Source organism: Panthera leo, chromosome A3, assembly GCF_018350215.1.
Source record: "Panthera leo isolate Ple1 chromosome A3, P.leo_Ple1_pat1.1, whole genome shotgun sequence".
In the NCBI taxonomy this organism is placed as follows: Eukaryota; Metazoa; Chordata; class Mammalia; order Carnivora; family Felidae; genus Panthera; species Panthera leo.
The window spans coordinates 25,348,810-25,364,670 of NC_056681.1; the positions used below are offsets into that span (position 1 = coordinate 25,348,810).

The 15,861-nt window shown below is 38.9% G+C and overlaps 1 protein-coding gene across 7 annotated transcripts in view; it reads right to left on the minus strand.

Moving 5' to 3' along the window:
• CBFA2T2 (CBFA2/RUNX1 partner transcriptional co-repressor 2) overlaps positions 1-15,861 on the minus strand; it is a 140,513-nt gene that overhangs the window by 36,871 nt on the left and 87,781 nt on the right. For all 7 annotated transcript variants that reach the window (XR_006200485.1, XM_042931218.1, XM_042931220.1 and 4 more), the window contains 2 exons: positions 4,942-5,085; positions 464-705 (listed from right to left, as the gene is read on the minus strand). Coding sequence is in view for 6 of the 7 variants with exons in the window: in XM_042931218.1 (XP_042787152.1) it covers positions 464-705; positions 4,942-5,085 (386 nt within the window). In the remaining variant the exon portion in view is untranslated. The remainder of the gene's footprint in view (positions 1-463; positions 706-4,941; positions 5,086-15,861) is intronic.

Consider the following 15,861-nt stretch of genomic DNA (forward strand, 5'->3'; position numbering starts at 1 on the left):
TTCTACAGAAACTATATTTGCATGAAGAGCTGAAGAATGTAATCCCTTTGACACTATTTAAACCACGAGACTTATAATTTTACAAACTATTATCCTGAAAATTAAACTCCCTGTTTTTCTTTTCTCTCAGATTTGAAAACAACGCACCAGGCACTGAATATATTAAGTAACAAAACCTTGCATTAGCTTGGTTGAACCTCAGTAGCCTGTTGAAATTCAGTTGACGACGAATTCAAAGCTGCTTCTTGGAATTAAATCAACGTAATAAGAAATAATAAGCTAAACATTATAGATTTGTTTCCTTAATAAGTATTGTTATCCATAATTGAAATCCACAATTCCACAGGTTTATATGAGTTATATAATAACTAATCTAGTCTGCATATTTTGCCATGTTGCTCCAGGTTTGCTGGCTTTGGTTCTGAGCCACATAGATAGCTGTGGACAGTGATGCCGTACTTACCACCAGCGCTAGAACAAGAGTCCGCACCTTCTCCCCAATCTCAGGTGAGATGTCATTGCCAAACTGTTGCAGTGTGGTAAGGAAGCGTTTCAACTTGCTGAGCTGCCGAGCACCGCAAGTGGCTGGCAACTGTTGATTTGTTAGTGCAGATGATGTGGAAGAGGCAGGACCATTGCTGAATCTCTGTGGTGGTGACGGGGCACCATTCAGGGTAGGAGGAGAATGGTTGATGCCATTGCTTACTAAAAGAAAGCCAAAATGAAAGACTCTGTTTAAGTGCAAAACACACAGGTCTTTGTTAATTTCTTCCTGTTTGCATTAACCTTCGTTTATTCATTTGAATTTTGTAAAGCACATATTAAGAATATACAAGAAACTGTTTCTGCCCTCAGTGAGACTACTACATAGGAAGACAGACTACCAGGTCAAAAATCTTAACAGAATAACACAGACGTGTTAAAATAAGAGTATGGAGTGCTGTAAGAGCTTGGAGAAAGGCTATCTAACTATAGATGCTATGGGGCCGGGGTAGGTAAAGATTTCCTGCAACAGGTACTGAAGAAGCTGAGTCTGGTAGGATACGTATTTCCAGTGTACTGGACACTTACGCGCACAAATGCGTACCTTTCATGTGACATCTCCTTCCTAATCTTAGGGTTCCAAAGAAGTTAAGCAATCAGTTACAATGTAGCATGTGAATAGACAATCAGAAAAGAGAGTTCTGTTGAAGTGAGAAATGTTTTCTCTAGGCTATAGATTTAATGACCTATTCCTGCAAAAAGGTATATAAGGTACACATCTCTTGGACCATTCAGAATATTCATGCCCATCACAGTCAGTTTCTCTCTGCTCCAACAGTGTGATATTAATAGTGCCAAATTCTTGATCATTCAATAAAGCATTTTCTAGACACTACTACACAGGACAACACATCAATTTCTGCTCAAATTATAATACATGTGATTGATTAATGAGAGTTTAATTAGTTTCCCCATCGTTCTTACTCATTTCTTGCTAGTTTCAATTTGCAACACCACCCTAGAACTAAGTTCTCCTTCTTCACTGAATGGTGAAATAAAATTACCTGGTGACTAAGCGTCAATAGATTTTCACTTAATCATACCCAGGCTTGAACATCTAGGAAGACGAAATTAAAACATATGTCTAAAAAACATAAGAAAAGAGCCCAATTATTTAATCTTTACCTAACTTAGAAAACTGACCATTTACTTATATTGGGCTTAACACCAAGTCATTAATCATGAAAAATCTTCCACGTCCCTCCTTCTGCCTCCATGCCGGTCATAGTTGGTCAGCCATACTGTTCCTACTCCTTGACTGATCCAGATTCAAATTTGATCTGGCAAACTTTTCCTCATCCTATATATGCTCAGGTATCACCTGTATCAAGAAACATTCTTTAACAGATTCTGTGGCTGCACATTAAGGTAAACCCTGATAGATTTAATAACTCTTCTCTGTGCTGCCTACAGATACTTCCATTATGGTACCTACTTACTTTTTCTAGATTTGCACTGTCTTAACAGACTGTGCACTTCTTTTTTTTTTTTTTTTTTTTTTTTAAATGTTTATTTTAGAGAGACAGAGCATGAACAGGGGAGGGACAGAGAGAGGGGGAAACAGAGAATCTGAGGCAGGCTCCAGGCTCTGAGCTGTCAGCTCAGAGCCCAACATGGGGCTTGAAGCCACGAACCATGAGATTGACCTGGGCCAAAGTCAGCCACTCAACCGACTGAACCACCTAGATGCCCCAAGACTGTGCACTTCTTAATGAACACTATGTTCTATATCTGTATATACTTTGTAGACTGTATATACCATACATAAATAGATTGGCTTTGTTCATTAGCTAGCGAAGTGTAAGTGTTGAGGAAAAAGCTGCTGAATGATTCACTACATAAAAGACTAACAGCCTAAGAAAGAAAGGGTGAATTCTCCTCTGTATCTTTCATTAAAAGAGATCACTAGAGCTACTGGAAAGGAAAGCTCAATACTCAACCTCAGCAATCCAGAAAATTAGTTGCAATGGTCTGCTGTTTCTTTGTGTTCACAGAAAGGTCAATTGCCATCGGAGAGCTGCCCCTTTTGAAGCAATCCATAAATGGAATATATTACTGTGCTTTTAGCCACGCTGCTTTTTTCACAACCTCTTCAGTGAGAGCATATGAGCACATTTTCTGAAGTAAAATGAAGTAGTCAAATATGGAGGTAAAAAGGGCTAAATTTACGTGCAGATATATCTATTCCTATTGTCTGTATCTTGAAATCTGAATGACAGCCTAGGTTTAAATCTCTTCATTTCAAGACAGCACCTATATCTAAGGATGTAGAACTTTGAAATAGAAAATAGAATTTTAATTTTTTTTTTTAACGTTTATTTATTTTTGAGACAGAGACAGAGCATGAATGGGGGAGGGGCAGAGAGAGAGGGAGACACAGAATCGGAAGTAGGCTCCAGGCTCTGAGCCATCAGCCCAGAGCCCGACACGGGGCTTGAACTCACGGACCGCGAGATCATGACCTGAGCTGAAGTCGGATGCTTTACCGACTGAGCCACCCAGGCGCCCCGAAAATAGAATTTTAAAAAGGATATTAAACTTCATTTCATTTCTAGTTCCAGACTGCTACAGTTGCCACTTACTCAATTTCAAATGTTTTGAAATATAATAATTAAAATTTCTATTAAAGCTGTACCACTTGGACTCTCTTGCCTTTTAAAACAATAAACACAAAAAACGTAAATGTTTGAGCAACGACAGTGTGTAAGCTTATGTAAAGGCATTTAAATAAGAAAATGCATATAGTGCCTAGCAGAGTGCTCTAATGCATTGTGGGTACTCCATAAACACTGAGTGTCCTCTGCTCTATGAGGCACAGTATCTGTGAGAGTCAACATGCACAGGCACAGAAAGGCAGAAAAATTCAGATTAAAATCTAGACACGTAAAGGTGCACCTGGGTGGCTCAGTTGGTTAAGTGTCCGACTTTGGCTCACATCATGATCTTGTGGCTCATGGGTTTGAGCCCTGCATCGGGCTCTGTGCTGACAGCTCAGGATCTTCTACCTCCCTCTCTCTCTCTCTCTCCCAACCTCGCTCATGACCTGTTTCTCTCTCTCTCAAAAATAAATAAACATTAAAAGAAAATTAAAAAACAATCCACACAAGTTAGTATGTATGCATGTAAGTCTAGATTTTAAATTGGGTCTTCTTTTGACTTTTGTTTATGTGTTTAACTATACATATAGGACTGATTGCTGAGTTACACAGGCTTTGTGAAAATTCAACTTTACTAAATACTACCAAATAATTTTCTCACATTCAAACAATGTAGGAGTGTTCAGGTAGCTCACCATATGCTCACCAAAGCTTGATATTACTTTCCATTTTGAACATTCTTGTATTACATTGGGTTTTAGTTTGCATTAACTTGATGCAAAGTTGAACATCTATTATATATTTATTGGCTAATGTAATCCTTTTTTTTAAGTGTTTGTTTATTTTGAGAGAGAGAGAGAGAGAGAGAGATTCCCAGCAGGCTTTACACAGAGTACAAAAGCTGTATGTGGGCCCTGATCCCATGACTGTGAGATCATGACCTGAACTGAAATCAAGAGTTGGACATTTAGCTGACTGAACCACCCAGGCGCCCCTGGCTAATGTAATTCTTATGGACTGAATTATGCCCCCCTACAAATTCCTATGTTGTAGTTCTAATCCCCTGCATCTCAGAATGTGACTGTATTTGGAGACACAGCCTTTAAAGGTTACATGAGGTAATGTGGGTGGTCCGTAATCCACTATGATTATTGTCCTTATAAGAGGAAAGGACAGCAGGTATGCACATGCACAGAGGCAAGGACATGGGAGGACACAGCAGGAAGGGTGGCCATCTGCAGCCAAGGAGAGGGGCCTCAGAAGAAACCAAACCTGCTGACGCCGTGATCCTGGACTTCTATCCTCCAGAACTGTGAGTTTCAGCCAACCCGTCTGTGGTATTTTGTTGTGACAGCCCTAGCAAACTAATACAATATTCATTCTCTTTTGTCAAGAGCCTTACCATGGTAGTCCTGGAATAGTTTTAGAAGTTGTTTGGTAATTATATGAAATTTACATTGATTCCTATAAAGCAATATAATAATTTAAATTCATTTTAGAGCCAAGAAATTAAAATAGCTACTTAATAGCCAGAGTATGAAAACAAAGTATCTATACCACTAAATTTTCAAATGCCTAAATTAGCTAAGTACTATTCTCAGAGGGCAAAAGCAATTTATAAAAGAAATAACCATGTGTGTGTGTAACATGTATATGTACATATGTGTGTGTGTAGATATAAAATACCTTACAGCTATTTTGAAAATGTTGAATAGCATATGCAGAAGGCTTCATAGCAGCCAGTCACTTAGATCTAAACGTCACCCTGAACCACAAACCCAAATAAATTAAGAGGTCTCACATGCTGTTGGAGTAAATGACACTGGCCTGGGTCCCCCAGGATTTATTGGTGGGAGGGGTGGCATGGTGGGAGGTGAGGATCTTGACTGTATCTTCACTTCCACAGGCGATCCAGGCATTGCTGGCACTCTTTTCTCAGCACCAACTAAAGAGAATAAAAGGAATGGAGGTCAGAGTTGTCCACAAGGTAATAAAAATCGTAACAGTAATTTGAAATATGAAATATGAATACCAGTATATTGTCCTAGAGGACTGAGAAATTAAGAAGATGCTTATCTGAGTAGGCTGTATGGAAGGCCTTCAAAAGGTATCTACAGTAGTTCCCTTTCAGCCAGTTTCACTTTCCACAGTTTCAGTTACCTGTGGCCAACCATGGTCTGGAAACACATGATCGCCCTGATGGACAGAGAGTCAGAAGGGCAAGAGTAGCCTAACGTAAGGTCATCATGCCTGGGTCATTCGCCTCATCAGGCAGGCATTTTGTTGTCTCACTTCATCACAAAAAGAAGGGTAAGTACGGTACAATAAGATATTCTGATAGAGGGGGAGAGACAGGGGGAAACCACAGTCACATAACTTATAGTATATTGTTATAATTGTTCTATTTTATTTTCATTTATTGTTAATCTCTTACTGTGCTTAACTTACAAATTAAGTTTTATTACAGGTATATGTATAGGAAAACACATAATATGTATTTAGGATTTGGTACTATCTGCAGTTCCAGGTATCCATTGGGGTCTTAGAATGTATCTCCTGTGGTTAAAGGCTGGGGGAGCAGGACGACTGTACCTCTGACTACCTTGAACTGTGAATATATGCTCATTTGGAAAAAGGGTCTTGGAAGATGTAGGTAAGGATCTTGGAAGGAGATCATCCTGGATTATTGAGGGGGGCTCTAAACCCATCATGAATGATACCCTCCTAAGAAGAGCCGAAGGGGCACATACACAGAGGGAAGACTACATGAAGACGGACGTAGTTGCACAATGCAAGGGCAACGTGACCATGAAGGCAGAGACGGGAGTGATGCATCCATAGGCCAAGGAATGCCAAGGACTGCCAGCAACCAGCAGAAGCTGGGAGACAGGTATGGACTAGATTCTTCCTCAGAAGTCCCAAGAAAGAACCAACCCTGCTTACACCTTGATTTTGGACTTCTAGCCCCCAGAACAGTGAGAGATTATTGTTGTCTTAAGCCACCCAATTTGTGACCTCTGTTATGGCAATCATAGGAAACTAAAACAAGCCAGCAAGGTCAAAGGGTAACATGACCTGAAAGTTAACAGTGAAGATAGTGGCTGAGAAAGGAAGAAACCAGGTTGCATATTCAGCTTATCTCAAATGCACTGTTTTTTGACTTCTTTTTTATAAATTCATCAAATAATAGGAGGAAAAAAGCTAACGTGGGACTGTCTAGACCAGTAGGCATCAATTGCACGGCAGGGAAACAGAATCATAATCAGTTGTATATAAATTACCACAAATGACAAAGTACTAAATTTTTATATATATTAACTAGGGATAAGCAGGAAAAAAGAGGTGGAGTCAACATCCCTGACATCAATCATGCAAATGTCATTTATGATGTACAGTATTTAAAAAGATGAAAAGTAGAGCTGAATCTAAACAAAGTACAGGCTAGTTCACCATGGGGACAATTCATAAGCAGCTGTTTGATAACGGTAGGGAACGACAAATTCCAGAAAAAGAAATTTGACAGATTAAACTTAATGACATCAGAAATAGGTCTGGACTAGTATCAACAGGACTGGAGCAATATTCTAAAACAGCTTCAGTTACTTTCCCCCGTTAAAAAGAACATGTTACATACTTGGTTAATAATAGGACCAGGGTCACCATAATCATCTTTAAACTGAACTGTGTTCCTCTCGGTAACTCCAGGCTTTTCATGTAAGTGCCATGTATTTATTCTCCAATAACTGTTGAATTCAATTTAAAGAACAAGACACGGATACACCAAAGGTTCAAATGAGACTGTTAAACCAAAGATTTCTTTCTGTGAGATCATAGCTGTAGACACAATACATTCATGACACTGGCAAAAAAGCCCATCTCTGCACATTTATGAGCATCTTTTAATGAGGAAAATATCACCAAATATTATTTTTATGCTTCCGTTTGCATTGGTCATATTTTGGAAAGAGATCTAATGAATACATAAAGTCTATCAAGTAATGTCCTCAAGTTACAAAACCCCTGACAAAAATGTGCGGCTCTCTGAGAGCCATGTGGGCAACACTCTGCCAGCTCTTCCCATCTCTCTGTCCAGGACATTTTCTTTGTGAAATTGATGGTCGTCCTGTCTGATTAGTGGACTAATGAGCTGTTGCGTTTGCCTTTTTCTTCTTGACAGTATTTTTCTCAATGCCCTTCAGAGAATGGTTGACATGTTTCCAGCTCTCCCATCTGGGGCCCAGCTTTCTGGAGGGTGGGGGGAGAGGGGAAGGAAGGAACTGACAGTTGTCTCGCACTATAATGTGTTGTGTATAGTGTGCAACAACCTAGAGGGAGCCTTTCTTCAGACCACCTGCCTTTACAGCAAGGGCGCCAAAGGCCCGAGGAGGACGTAACAGCAAGATGTGTTTTAACATTCAGCACTTGGCAGAATGAAAAACTGAGAGGAGCCCAACTGCAGAACACTGAATTATACACCAAGTGAAAGCTTAGATACTGGGCAAAACCCACCTCGCAGTGTACCGTTTACAGATTAAAACTACCCACATCTCTTGTTCACATCACTACTCATAAATCTGCAACACTAGTGTTGTAGCTCATGTTTCAATAACATCGACTAGTAGAAAAAACACGGGGTATGGAGGCTGAGAAATTTCATGTGAATTCTCATTCTGTTAGAACCTACATTACTTTTATTAAATCATTTCACCTTTCTGGGTCATTTCTAACAAATGTAAAGTAAAGAGGTAATAAGACCTACCTGGTAGGAAACAGGTGAGGGTAAAAAACAATGCCTCAACTAGTGCTGGCTGGAGAAGGTACTCAGTAAACAGAAATGATGATTAGGAAACAGGAAGCCTAGTGTCAAGTTCTGGATATACCACCTAACTAGCTATGTGACCATGACCGAGTTAATATTTCCATAGAAAATGGGTACACTATCAACAGCTAATCCATCTAACCTCAGCGAGATTACATGGAATGATTCAAGAATTAACAGCTGCAAAAGCACCAAGTACCATGTAAGGGGGTATTTTTATTGGAGGCTGGGTGGCATGAAGGCACTTCATGGTGTGAGATCTATCCAAGTGGTTTACAACATGACAATACAGCAGCTGCTCAAATGGTGGATAAGGGGTACATTCCAAAGTAGGCATTTTAACCCTCTGATTGTTGGCTGTGCCATGCCTTTATGTCATCACTGTTACAGTGACTTCATTTCTGAATTTTTTTGGAACAGATACTCATGTTTTATATTCTAGCTGAATTCTTTGAAAAAACCAACCATATCTTGAGATCTTTTCAATGCCAGAGAACCTTAGATACAGTGCAAAGAGAAGAAATTCCTTTCTCTCAAGTGGCACTCTGAACCCATAAACACCACTGCTTGGAATATCAAAAAGAAATAAAGTCTTCAGTCCAAGAAAATCAAAATAACCCTTACTTTTGTCATAAAGGTTCAACTTGATTCTAAACATAGATTTTAAGATTCAGCGTAACTGATTTAGTCACTCTGAGTCTGTGCTTTGGTTATTTTGAAGACTTAGGTATATATGGCTTAAAAAATAAAACTCGAGGGGCACCTGGGTGGCTCAGTCGGTTAAGTGTCTGACTTCAGCTCAGATCATGATCCCGCAGTTTGTGGGTTTGAGCCCTAAATCAGGCTCTCTGCTGTCAGTGCAGAGCCTGAAGCCTGCTTCGGATCCTCTGCCTCCCTCTCTCTCTGCCCCACCCCTGCTCGAGCAGGCACATGTGCTCTCTCTCAAAATGAAACATTAAAATAATAATAATAATAATGCATGACCACATGCATTTCCAATATCTCTAGTGGAACTAAAAGAAGAGCAAACATGAAAAAGTGTGTCTGAATGATGATTTTAGTTCTCCATCGTGCAATATGATGTGGATGTCATGAAAACAGAAAACTGATGAGAGAGAGAACACAGTAATGAACAGTTCTCTGTGTGACAGCAGAGCTTTTGTTCCTCACACAGGAATTTGAAGAATCAGACATGAAACTAAAGAGCAGAACACTTCTATAAGAGAAGTAATACAGAACATAAACACAAACATCCCAGATAAATATTACTTGAGAAGAATCCTATATGTTAAACTGCCCATAAACAAAAGTATTTACAAAGCATTATAAACTGCTTTTACTTTTTTTTTTTTTTTTTTTAAGTTTATTTACTTATTGTGAGACAGCGCAAGCCGGGTAGGGGCAGAGAAAGAGAGAATCTTAAGGATGTTCTGCACCATCAGCGAGGAGCCTGATGCAGGGCCTCGAACCCCTGAAACGTGAAATCATGATCTGAGCCAAAATCAACAGTTGGAGAGGCTGAACCGTCTGAGCCACCCAGGTGTCCCTAAACTGCTTTTAAAAAGTTCTAAAAAATTACTTTGAAGCAGAAAACAGAAAAAGAAATAGAAGAGGTGTAAATATGAGATAAGAAAAATGCAATTATGTCAGGAGAAGGACTTCCTAGACTACTGGAAAGAAGAGAAACTCCCAGGGCTACAAGGAAAAAGTATGTTTAGGTAAAAGAAGGTGAACTTGATGTGAAAAATGCTTTATCACTTACTAGTTTTGTGTGGTAATGATTTTCCTCATGTGTTCCTAGGATAACACATCAAAAACAAGGTTCTGTGAGGGGTACCATAACATATATAATAATGGCCATACAGTACGTACTTACTTGAATTAGATTACAAATCTATTAAAATAAATAATTTTATTTGGCCATTGAGATGTTTATGTATGCTGAGTTTTGGGTAGAAGATATGGTCAAGTGCTCCTGATTATCATCACTGAGAAAAATGAGGTGAATATAGATCTTTCAGATCAATAGAACAGGAATACTGATCACTCCAAACATGTTGACCAAGGAAGTCATTCTATTTCTTAAAAAAAAAAAAAAAAAAAAAAAAAAAAAAAAGACTCCTTACTAAGAAACTATGGGAAGGTTTAAACCTTTTAAACCTCTAAATCTTTGGGGGCAGAGGCAAAACCACCTAATTTTCTTTTCTATATATTTATATGGTTCAGAAATCAGCATGATATAAAAAGAAATATCTGTTCTCCTGTCCCTACCTACCCCACCTCAAAGGTAACCATTTTATTTTCGTCAAAAACAATTTTTTTTAATGTTTATTTATTTTGGAGGGGAAGGAGAGAGTATCTGAAGCAGGCTCCAGGTTCTGAGCTGTCAGCACAGAGCCCGACACGGGGCTTGAACCCACGAACCGCGGGATCATGACCCGAGCCGAAGTCGGACGCCCAAATGACTGAGCCACCCAGGAGCCCCCATACGTAACCATTTTAATTAATTTTTTGTGTATCCTTCCATTCTTTTTCCATGCACAGATGAGTAAACACGAATATAAATTCCTATCCCACCCCTGTTTATAAAAAAGAAAGCATAATGATGTTAAATTGAATGTCCCCAGTAATGGCCTCTCTGCATCCACCCCATTTGCAATGTATCCAGAAGTGGGATCTATTTCCCTATTCCCAGAATCTGGCTAGAGCCTCTGACTTGCTTTGACCAACACAATGCGATAGAAGTGACAGAGTGCCAGTTCTGAGCCTCTCTTGGAATCCTGACCCAGCCATGAAGGCAAACCCAGACTCCTCTGCTGTAGGATGACACCACATGGAACAGAGATGAGTTGTCCGAGCTAAGGCCAGTTGACCCCAAACACGTGAGAGCCTATCCTAGGGAGTCTGGTCTGCAGCTAGCTGACTGCAGACATACGAATAAGTAAGAACAACCAAAAGCAGAACAACTGCCTGACTCACAGTCATGAGCAAAAAAATCAACACTGTTTTAGACCACTAGGTTTTAGTGTGGTTTGTTGCACAGCAGTAGACTAGTAGGCAACGGATCTATACCACAAACTGTACTGCTCCTTGGTTTTTTTGTTTTTCTTTTGTTTTGTTTTACAATTTCAAAATATGTACTGCAATGCTTAATTCCACAACCTTTTGTTGCTAACAGATGTATGATAGTCCACTGTGTGGAAGTACCACAGTTCATTTAAACAATCCTCTATTGAGAAATAATTGGATTATGTGTTATCATTTGTAGCTGAATTTTGAGGTTCTCTAGATCCCATGCTACTGACTATCCTGTATTTGCCAGGCTTTGGGAAAGAGACAATAGAAGATAGGGCCTTGATTAAGGTAAACATATATATTGAAACGTTTGCAAAGTACTAAGAAAATAAAAAGTAGAAACATTACCATGTGTGAAGGCCAAGGACGTCTTTACAGAGCAATAAGTAGTTCAGTGGGAAGGCTACATGAGCTTGCCAGGTAGCACATAAGGACAAAATCATGAAAGATACGGTTTAAATAGTGCCCCTAAAGTTGGGATCAGAACCAAGGAAAACATCAGAAAAAAAAGATTTCCTTGTCTACAGTCTCTCTTTAACCATTGCCAAAAATAGGGAAATATTCTGAATGCGTAACTGTCAGATGAGAAACATTTCCAAGATTGACAATTCTAATCTGCTAAAGTTAGAGGAAAGAACATCGAAATTACTGTTGCACTTGTAGGCTTGTAAGGCTGGCTAAATTGATTGTGCGCATAGCACCTGCTTAAGGATGAACATTTCTCTTCCATGTAGCTCTGCCATGAACCTGACAACACATCCAACTTTCTAATAACATGCAGGCTTCACATGCAGAGACAGCCAGGAATAACTGTTTACAGTGACAGATAATTTATCATTCAACAAAAATTGAGGCATAAGGACTCAAGTAAGAAATGACCAAATGATGCTTTACAAGGGATCTTGAAGACAGAGAGATCCATTAAAACAAAATTAATACTTTACTGTATACTAAAAATAGATTGGAAAATATTTTTTTTCCATTCCACATTTTTAAATACATAAAGTTAATTTATCGAATACATTCTTATAGTTCAGGGATCAGTAAATTTTTTCTGCAAAGGCCAAGACAGTAAATATTTCTGGCTTTGTGGACGATATATGGTGTGTCACAACTATTCAACTTTGCTGTTACAGCACACTCTAGACAATGCAAAAAGGAACAGGTGTGGCTGTGCTCCAATAAAACTTTATTTACAAAAATACCAGTGGCCATAGTTTACTGACCTCTGCAAAGGCTGATTAAAGAACTGACAAATTAAATTTCTAATTCTTAGTTTATTTCTATGCGTGTAAAATCTATTTTGCAGCTTCCACTGAAGTGGTTCATTTGAATAACATTTTTTATTCTCTTAAGACTGGATATAAAGACAATTTACGTACTGACCTCCAAGAAAAATAACATACAAAAGTTTATTTAAAAACAGGGAAAATTATTTTTTAAAGAAAACATTATTTGAAGACAGAATACTAACAACTGAAGTCAGAGCTAGCTGAGGAGTTACAAAAATGATGCTAGTTATCTGATGTTCTTCCAAAAACAGACAGACCTATAACTAAGAGAAGAACCTCAAAGATGACTACCTAACTGTGAAGGATCACTTGCTTCATGAGGATGCTAATTTTTCCCCTAGTCATCCCTCCTTTCTCTATCTTCTATAAGGGCCCTCTGATCCCAGACACAGAGACATGAAGACTATACAAATAACCCTAATAACTTGATAATAACAAGCAACTCAGAATGAACAAAAGAGATTTAAAGAGACAATTCCCAAAAGAAAATCTACAAATGGCTGATAAGGGAGTGAAAACATGCTCAGCATACCAGTCATCAAAGAAACACAAATTGTATTCTGCAACAGAAAGGAACACTACGGATACACATATCCAACAATATAGATGAATGTCAAGAGCATTTGACTAAGTGAAAGATGCCAGACACACAACACAACTACACACCATATTACCCTCTTTATATAAAACTTTGTGACAAGACAAAATTAGGGACAAAAAGCAGCCAAGCGGCTGTCTGGGACTGATGGAAAGAAACAGACTACAACGAGGCACATTAGGGGGGCGAGATACATCCTCTCTTTAATTTTTTAAAATTTGTATTTATTTTGAGAGAGAGAGAACACACTCGGGTCAGGGCACAGAGGGAGAATGAATCCCAAGCAGGCTCTAGCGCAGAGTCTGACTGGGGGCTCCATATCACGAATGGTAAGTTCATGACATGAGCTGGAATTAAGGCATGGACGCATAACCAACAGAGCTACCCAGGCACCCCCATGATAAATCTTTTTATGGTGATGGAAATATTTTATATTCTGACTGTAATATGCTAATTGTATCTAAATTATACCACAGTAAAGGTGAGTAAAAGTTAGCAAACCAAAGACGGAAGTGTATTTTTCTATAATCACAATCAAATTGAGTTTATCCAAGAATGCAAGCATAATTTTATATATTTAAAATACAGTAAGGGGCACCTGGGTGGTTCAGGTCATGATCTCATGGTTCATGAGTTCAAGCCCCGTCTCGGGCTCTGTGCTGATAGGTTGGAGGATAGGCTTGGTCTCTCTCTCTCTCTCTCTCTCTCTCCTTCAAAAATAAACATTAAAAAAAAATACAGGGGTGCCTTAGTGGCTCAGTCAGTTAAGTGACTGACTCAATTTCAGCTCAGGTCATAATCTATCTCATGGTTCATGAGTTCAAGCCCCACATCAGACTCCACAATGTCACAGTGTGAGTCTGCTTTGGTTTCTCTCTCTCCGCCCTTCATGTGCACTCTCTCTCTCAAAATAAATAAACTTAAAGAAAGTTTTAAAAAAATACAGAGGGGTGCCTGGGTGGCTCAGTCAGTTAAGTGTCTGACTTCAGCTCGGGTCATATCTCCCAGTCCATGAGTTCGAACCCCGCGTCGGGCTCTGTGCTGACAGCTCAGAGCCTGGAGCCTGCTTCAGATTCTGTGTCTCCCTCTGTCTCTGCCCCTCCCCTGATCATGCTCTGTGTGTGTCTCTCTCTCAAAATTAAATAAACATTAAAAAAAATTTTTGTAATACAGAAAAACTCACCATATTAACAGATTAAAAGAAACACCTTAAAATCACGTCAATAATTACAGAAAAAGCATTTGATAAGACCCAATTTCCACTCAATATGAACAAAACTAGAAACAGAACATCAGTTCCTTAACTTGACAAAGGTTCTCTTCCAAAAACCCTTATAAAATATTATACTTATTGATGAAACATTAAAAGCAATGTCTTTCAGCTCAGAAAGAAGATAAATCAATGCTTCTATTCAACATTTTTCACCAGTCAAGCCACAGCAGCAGAACAGTTAAGAAGAAATAATACGTATAGGAAAGGAAGAAATGGAACTGTCATTTTATACACACTAGATGACCTTCTATAAGGAAAACCATGAGAATCTAACCATCCAATTATTAGATTATGCAGGTTCAGCAAGATTGTTAGATAGAAGTCCAATATTTTAAAAATGAATTGCATTCCTATATGCTGGCAAACAAACACTAATTTCAAAAAGATATGAATTACAATAAAAATTATAAACAATGTAGAAATAAGCCTAATACAAAATACATAAGCCCTTTATTCTTTTTAAGAAGGAGAATTTTTTCTCTTTAAGTTTATTTGGAGAGAGAGTGCATGTGGGCGTGCACAGGAAGGGGTAAAGAGAGAAAGAGAGAGAGAGAGAAAATCCCAGGCCAACCCCACACTGTCAGTGCAGAGCCCCCACAATGGGCTCAAACCCATGAACTGTGAGATCATGACCTGATCCGAAATCAAGAGTCAGATGCTTAACCAATTGAGCCACCCAGGGGCCCCTTAAATATCCTTTTATGTCTTTTCAGTCAACTTATCTTCTTCATAGTTACATCTATCATGCTTATGGATGGCAAGACTTGTCCCCATTATTTTCTCTTCATTTTAATGTATAAATTCAATGCACTTCTAATTACATGCAAGATTTTTGGTGTAACGTGATGAGCAAATACTAAAATCTAGGTACAAAAGTGAACATGTTAAATGTCCAGCAACAAAACTGAGGCATATTCGCAAATGAAATAGTACTACTGAATAAGTGAACTAGATCTTATGTATTAAAAGGATAAATCCCCAAACAATGTAGTATTATTGAGTAAAAAGAACAGACTGCAAGAAAAATACGGATAGAGGAATACTTTAATAAAAGCCTCGGGGTGCCTGGGTGGCTCGTCGGGTTGGGTGGGCGTCGGGTTCGGCTCAGGTCATGATCTCACAGTTCATGGGTTTGAGCCCCACGTCGGGCTCTGTGCTGACAGCTCAGAGGCTGGAGCCTGCTTCAGATCCTGTGTCTCCCCCTCTCTCTGCCCCTCCCCACTCACACTCTGTCTCTCTCTCACTCTCAAAAATAAATAAAGCATTAAAAAATTTTTTTTAATTTAATAAAAGCCTAAAACCATAAAAATTTGCATATGGTAATAGATCAATCTACATATGGTACATTTACATACACATACATAGTAAAATCTTTTTTAAAACAAGGGAATAATAAACATCAAATTTAAGAGGTGCCTGGGTGGCTCAGTTGGCTGAGCTGCTGACTCTAGATACCAATTTAAGCTCAGGTCATGATCCCCGGGGCAAGGGAAATACAAAAAAATAAAAATAAAACATCAAATCCAGGATGATGACTACTGCAAAGGGAAGAAAAGGGCACGAATCAGGTGGTACAAACTGTAGTTCCAATGGTTTATTTATTTTTTTGAAGAGAGAGAGAGAAAGTGTGTGCAAGTGGGGGGAGGACAGAGAAAGAGAAAGAG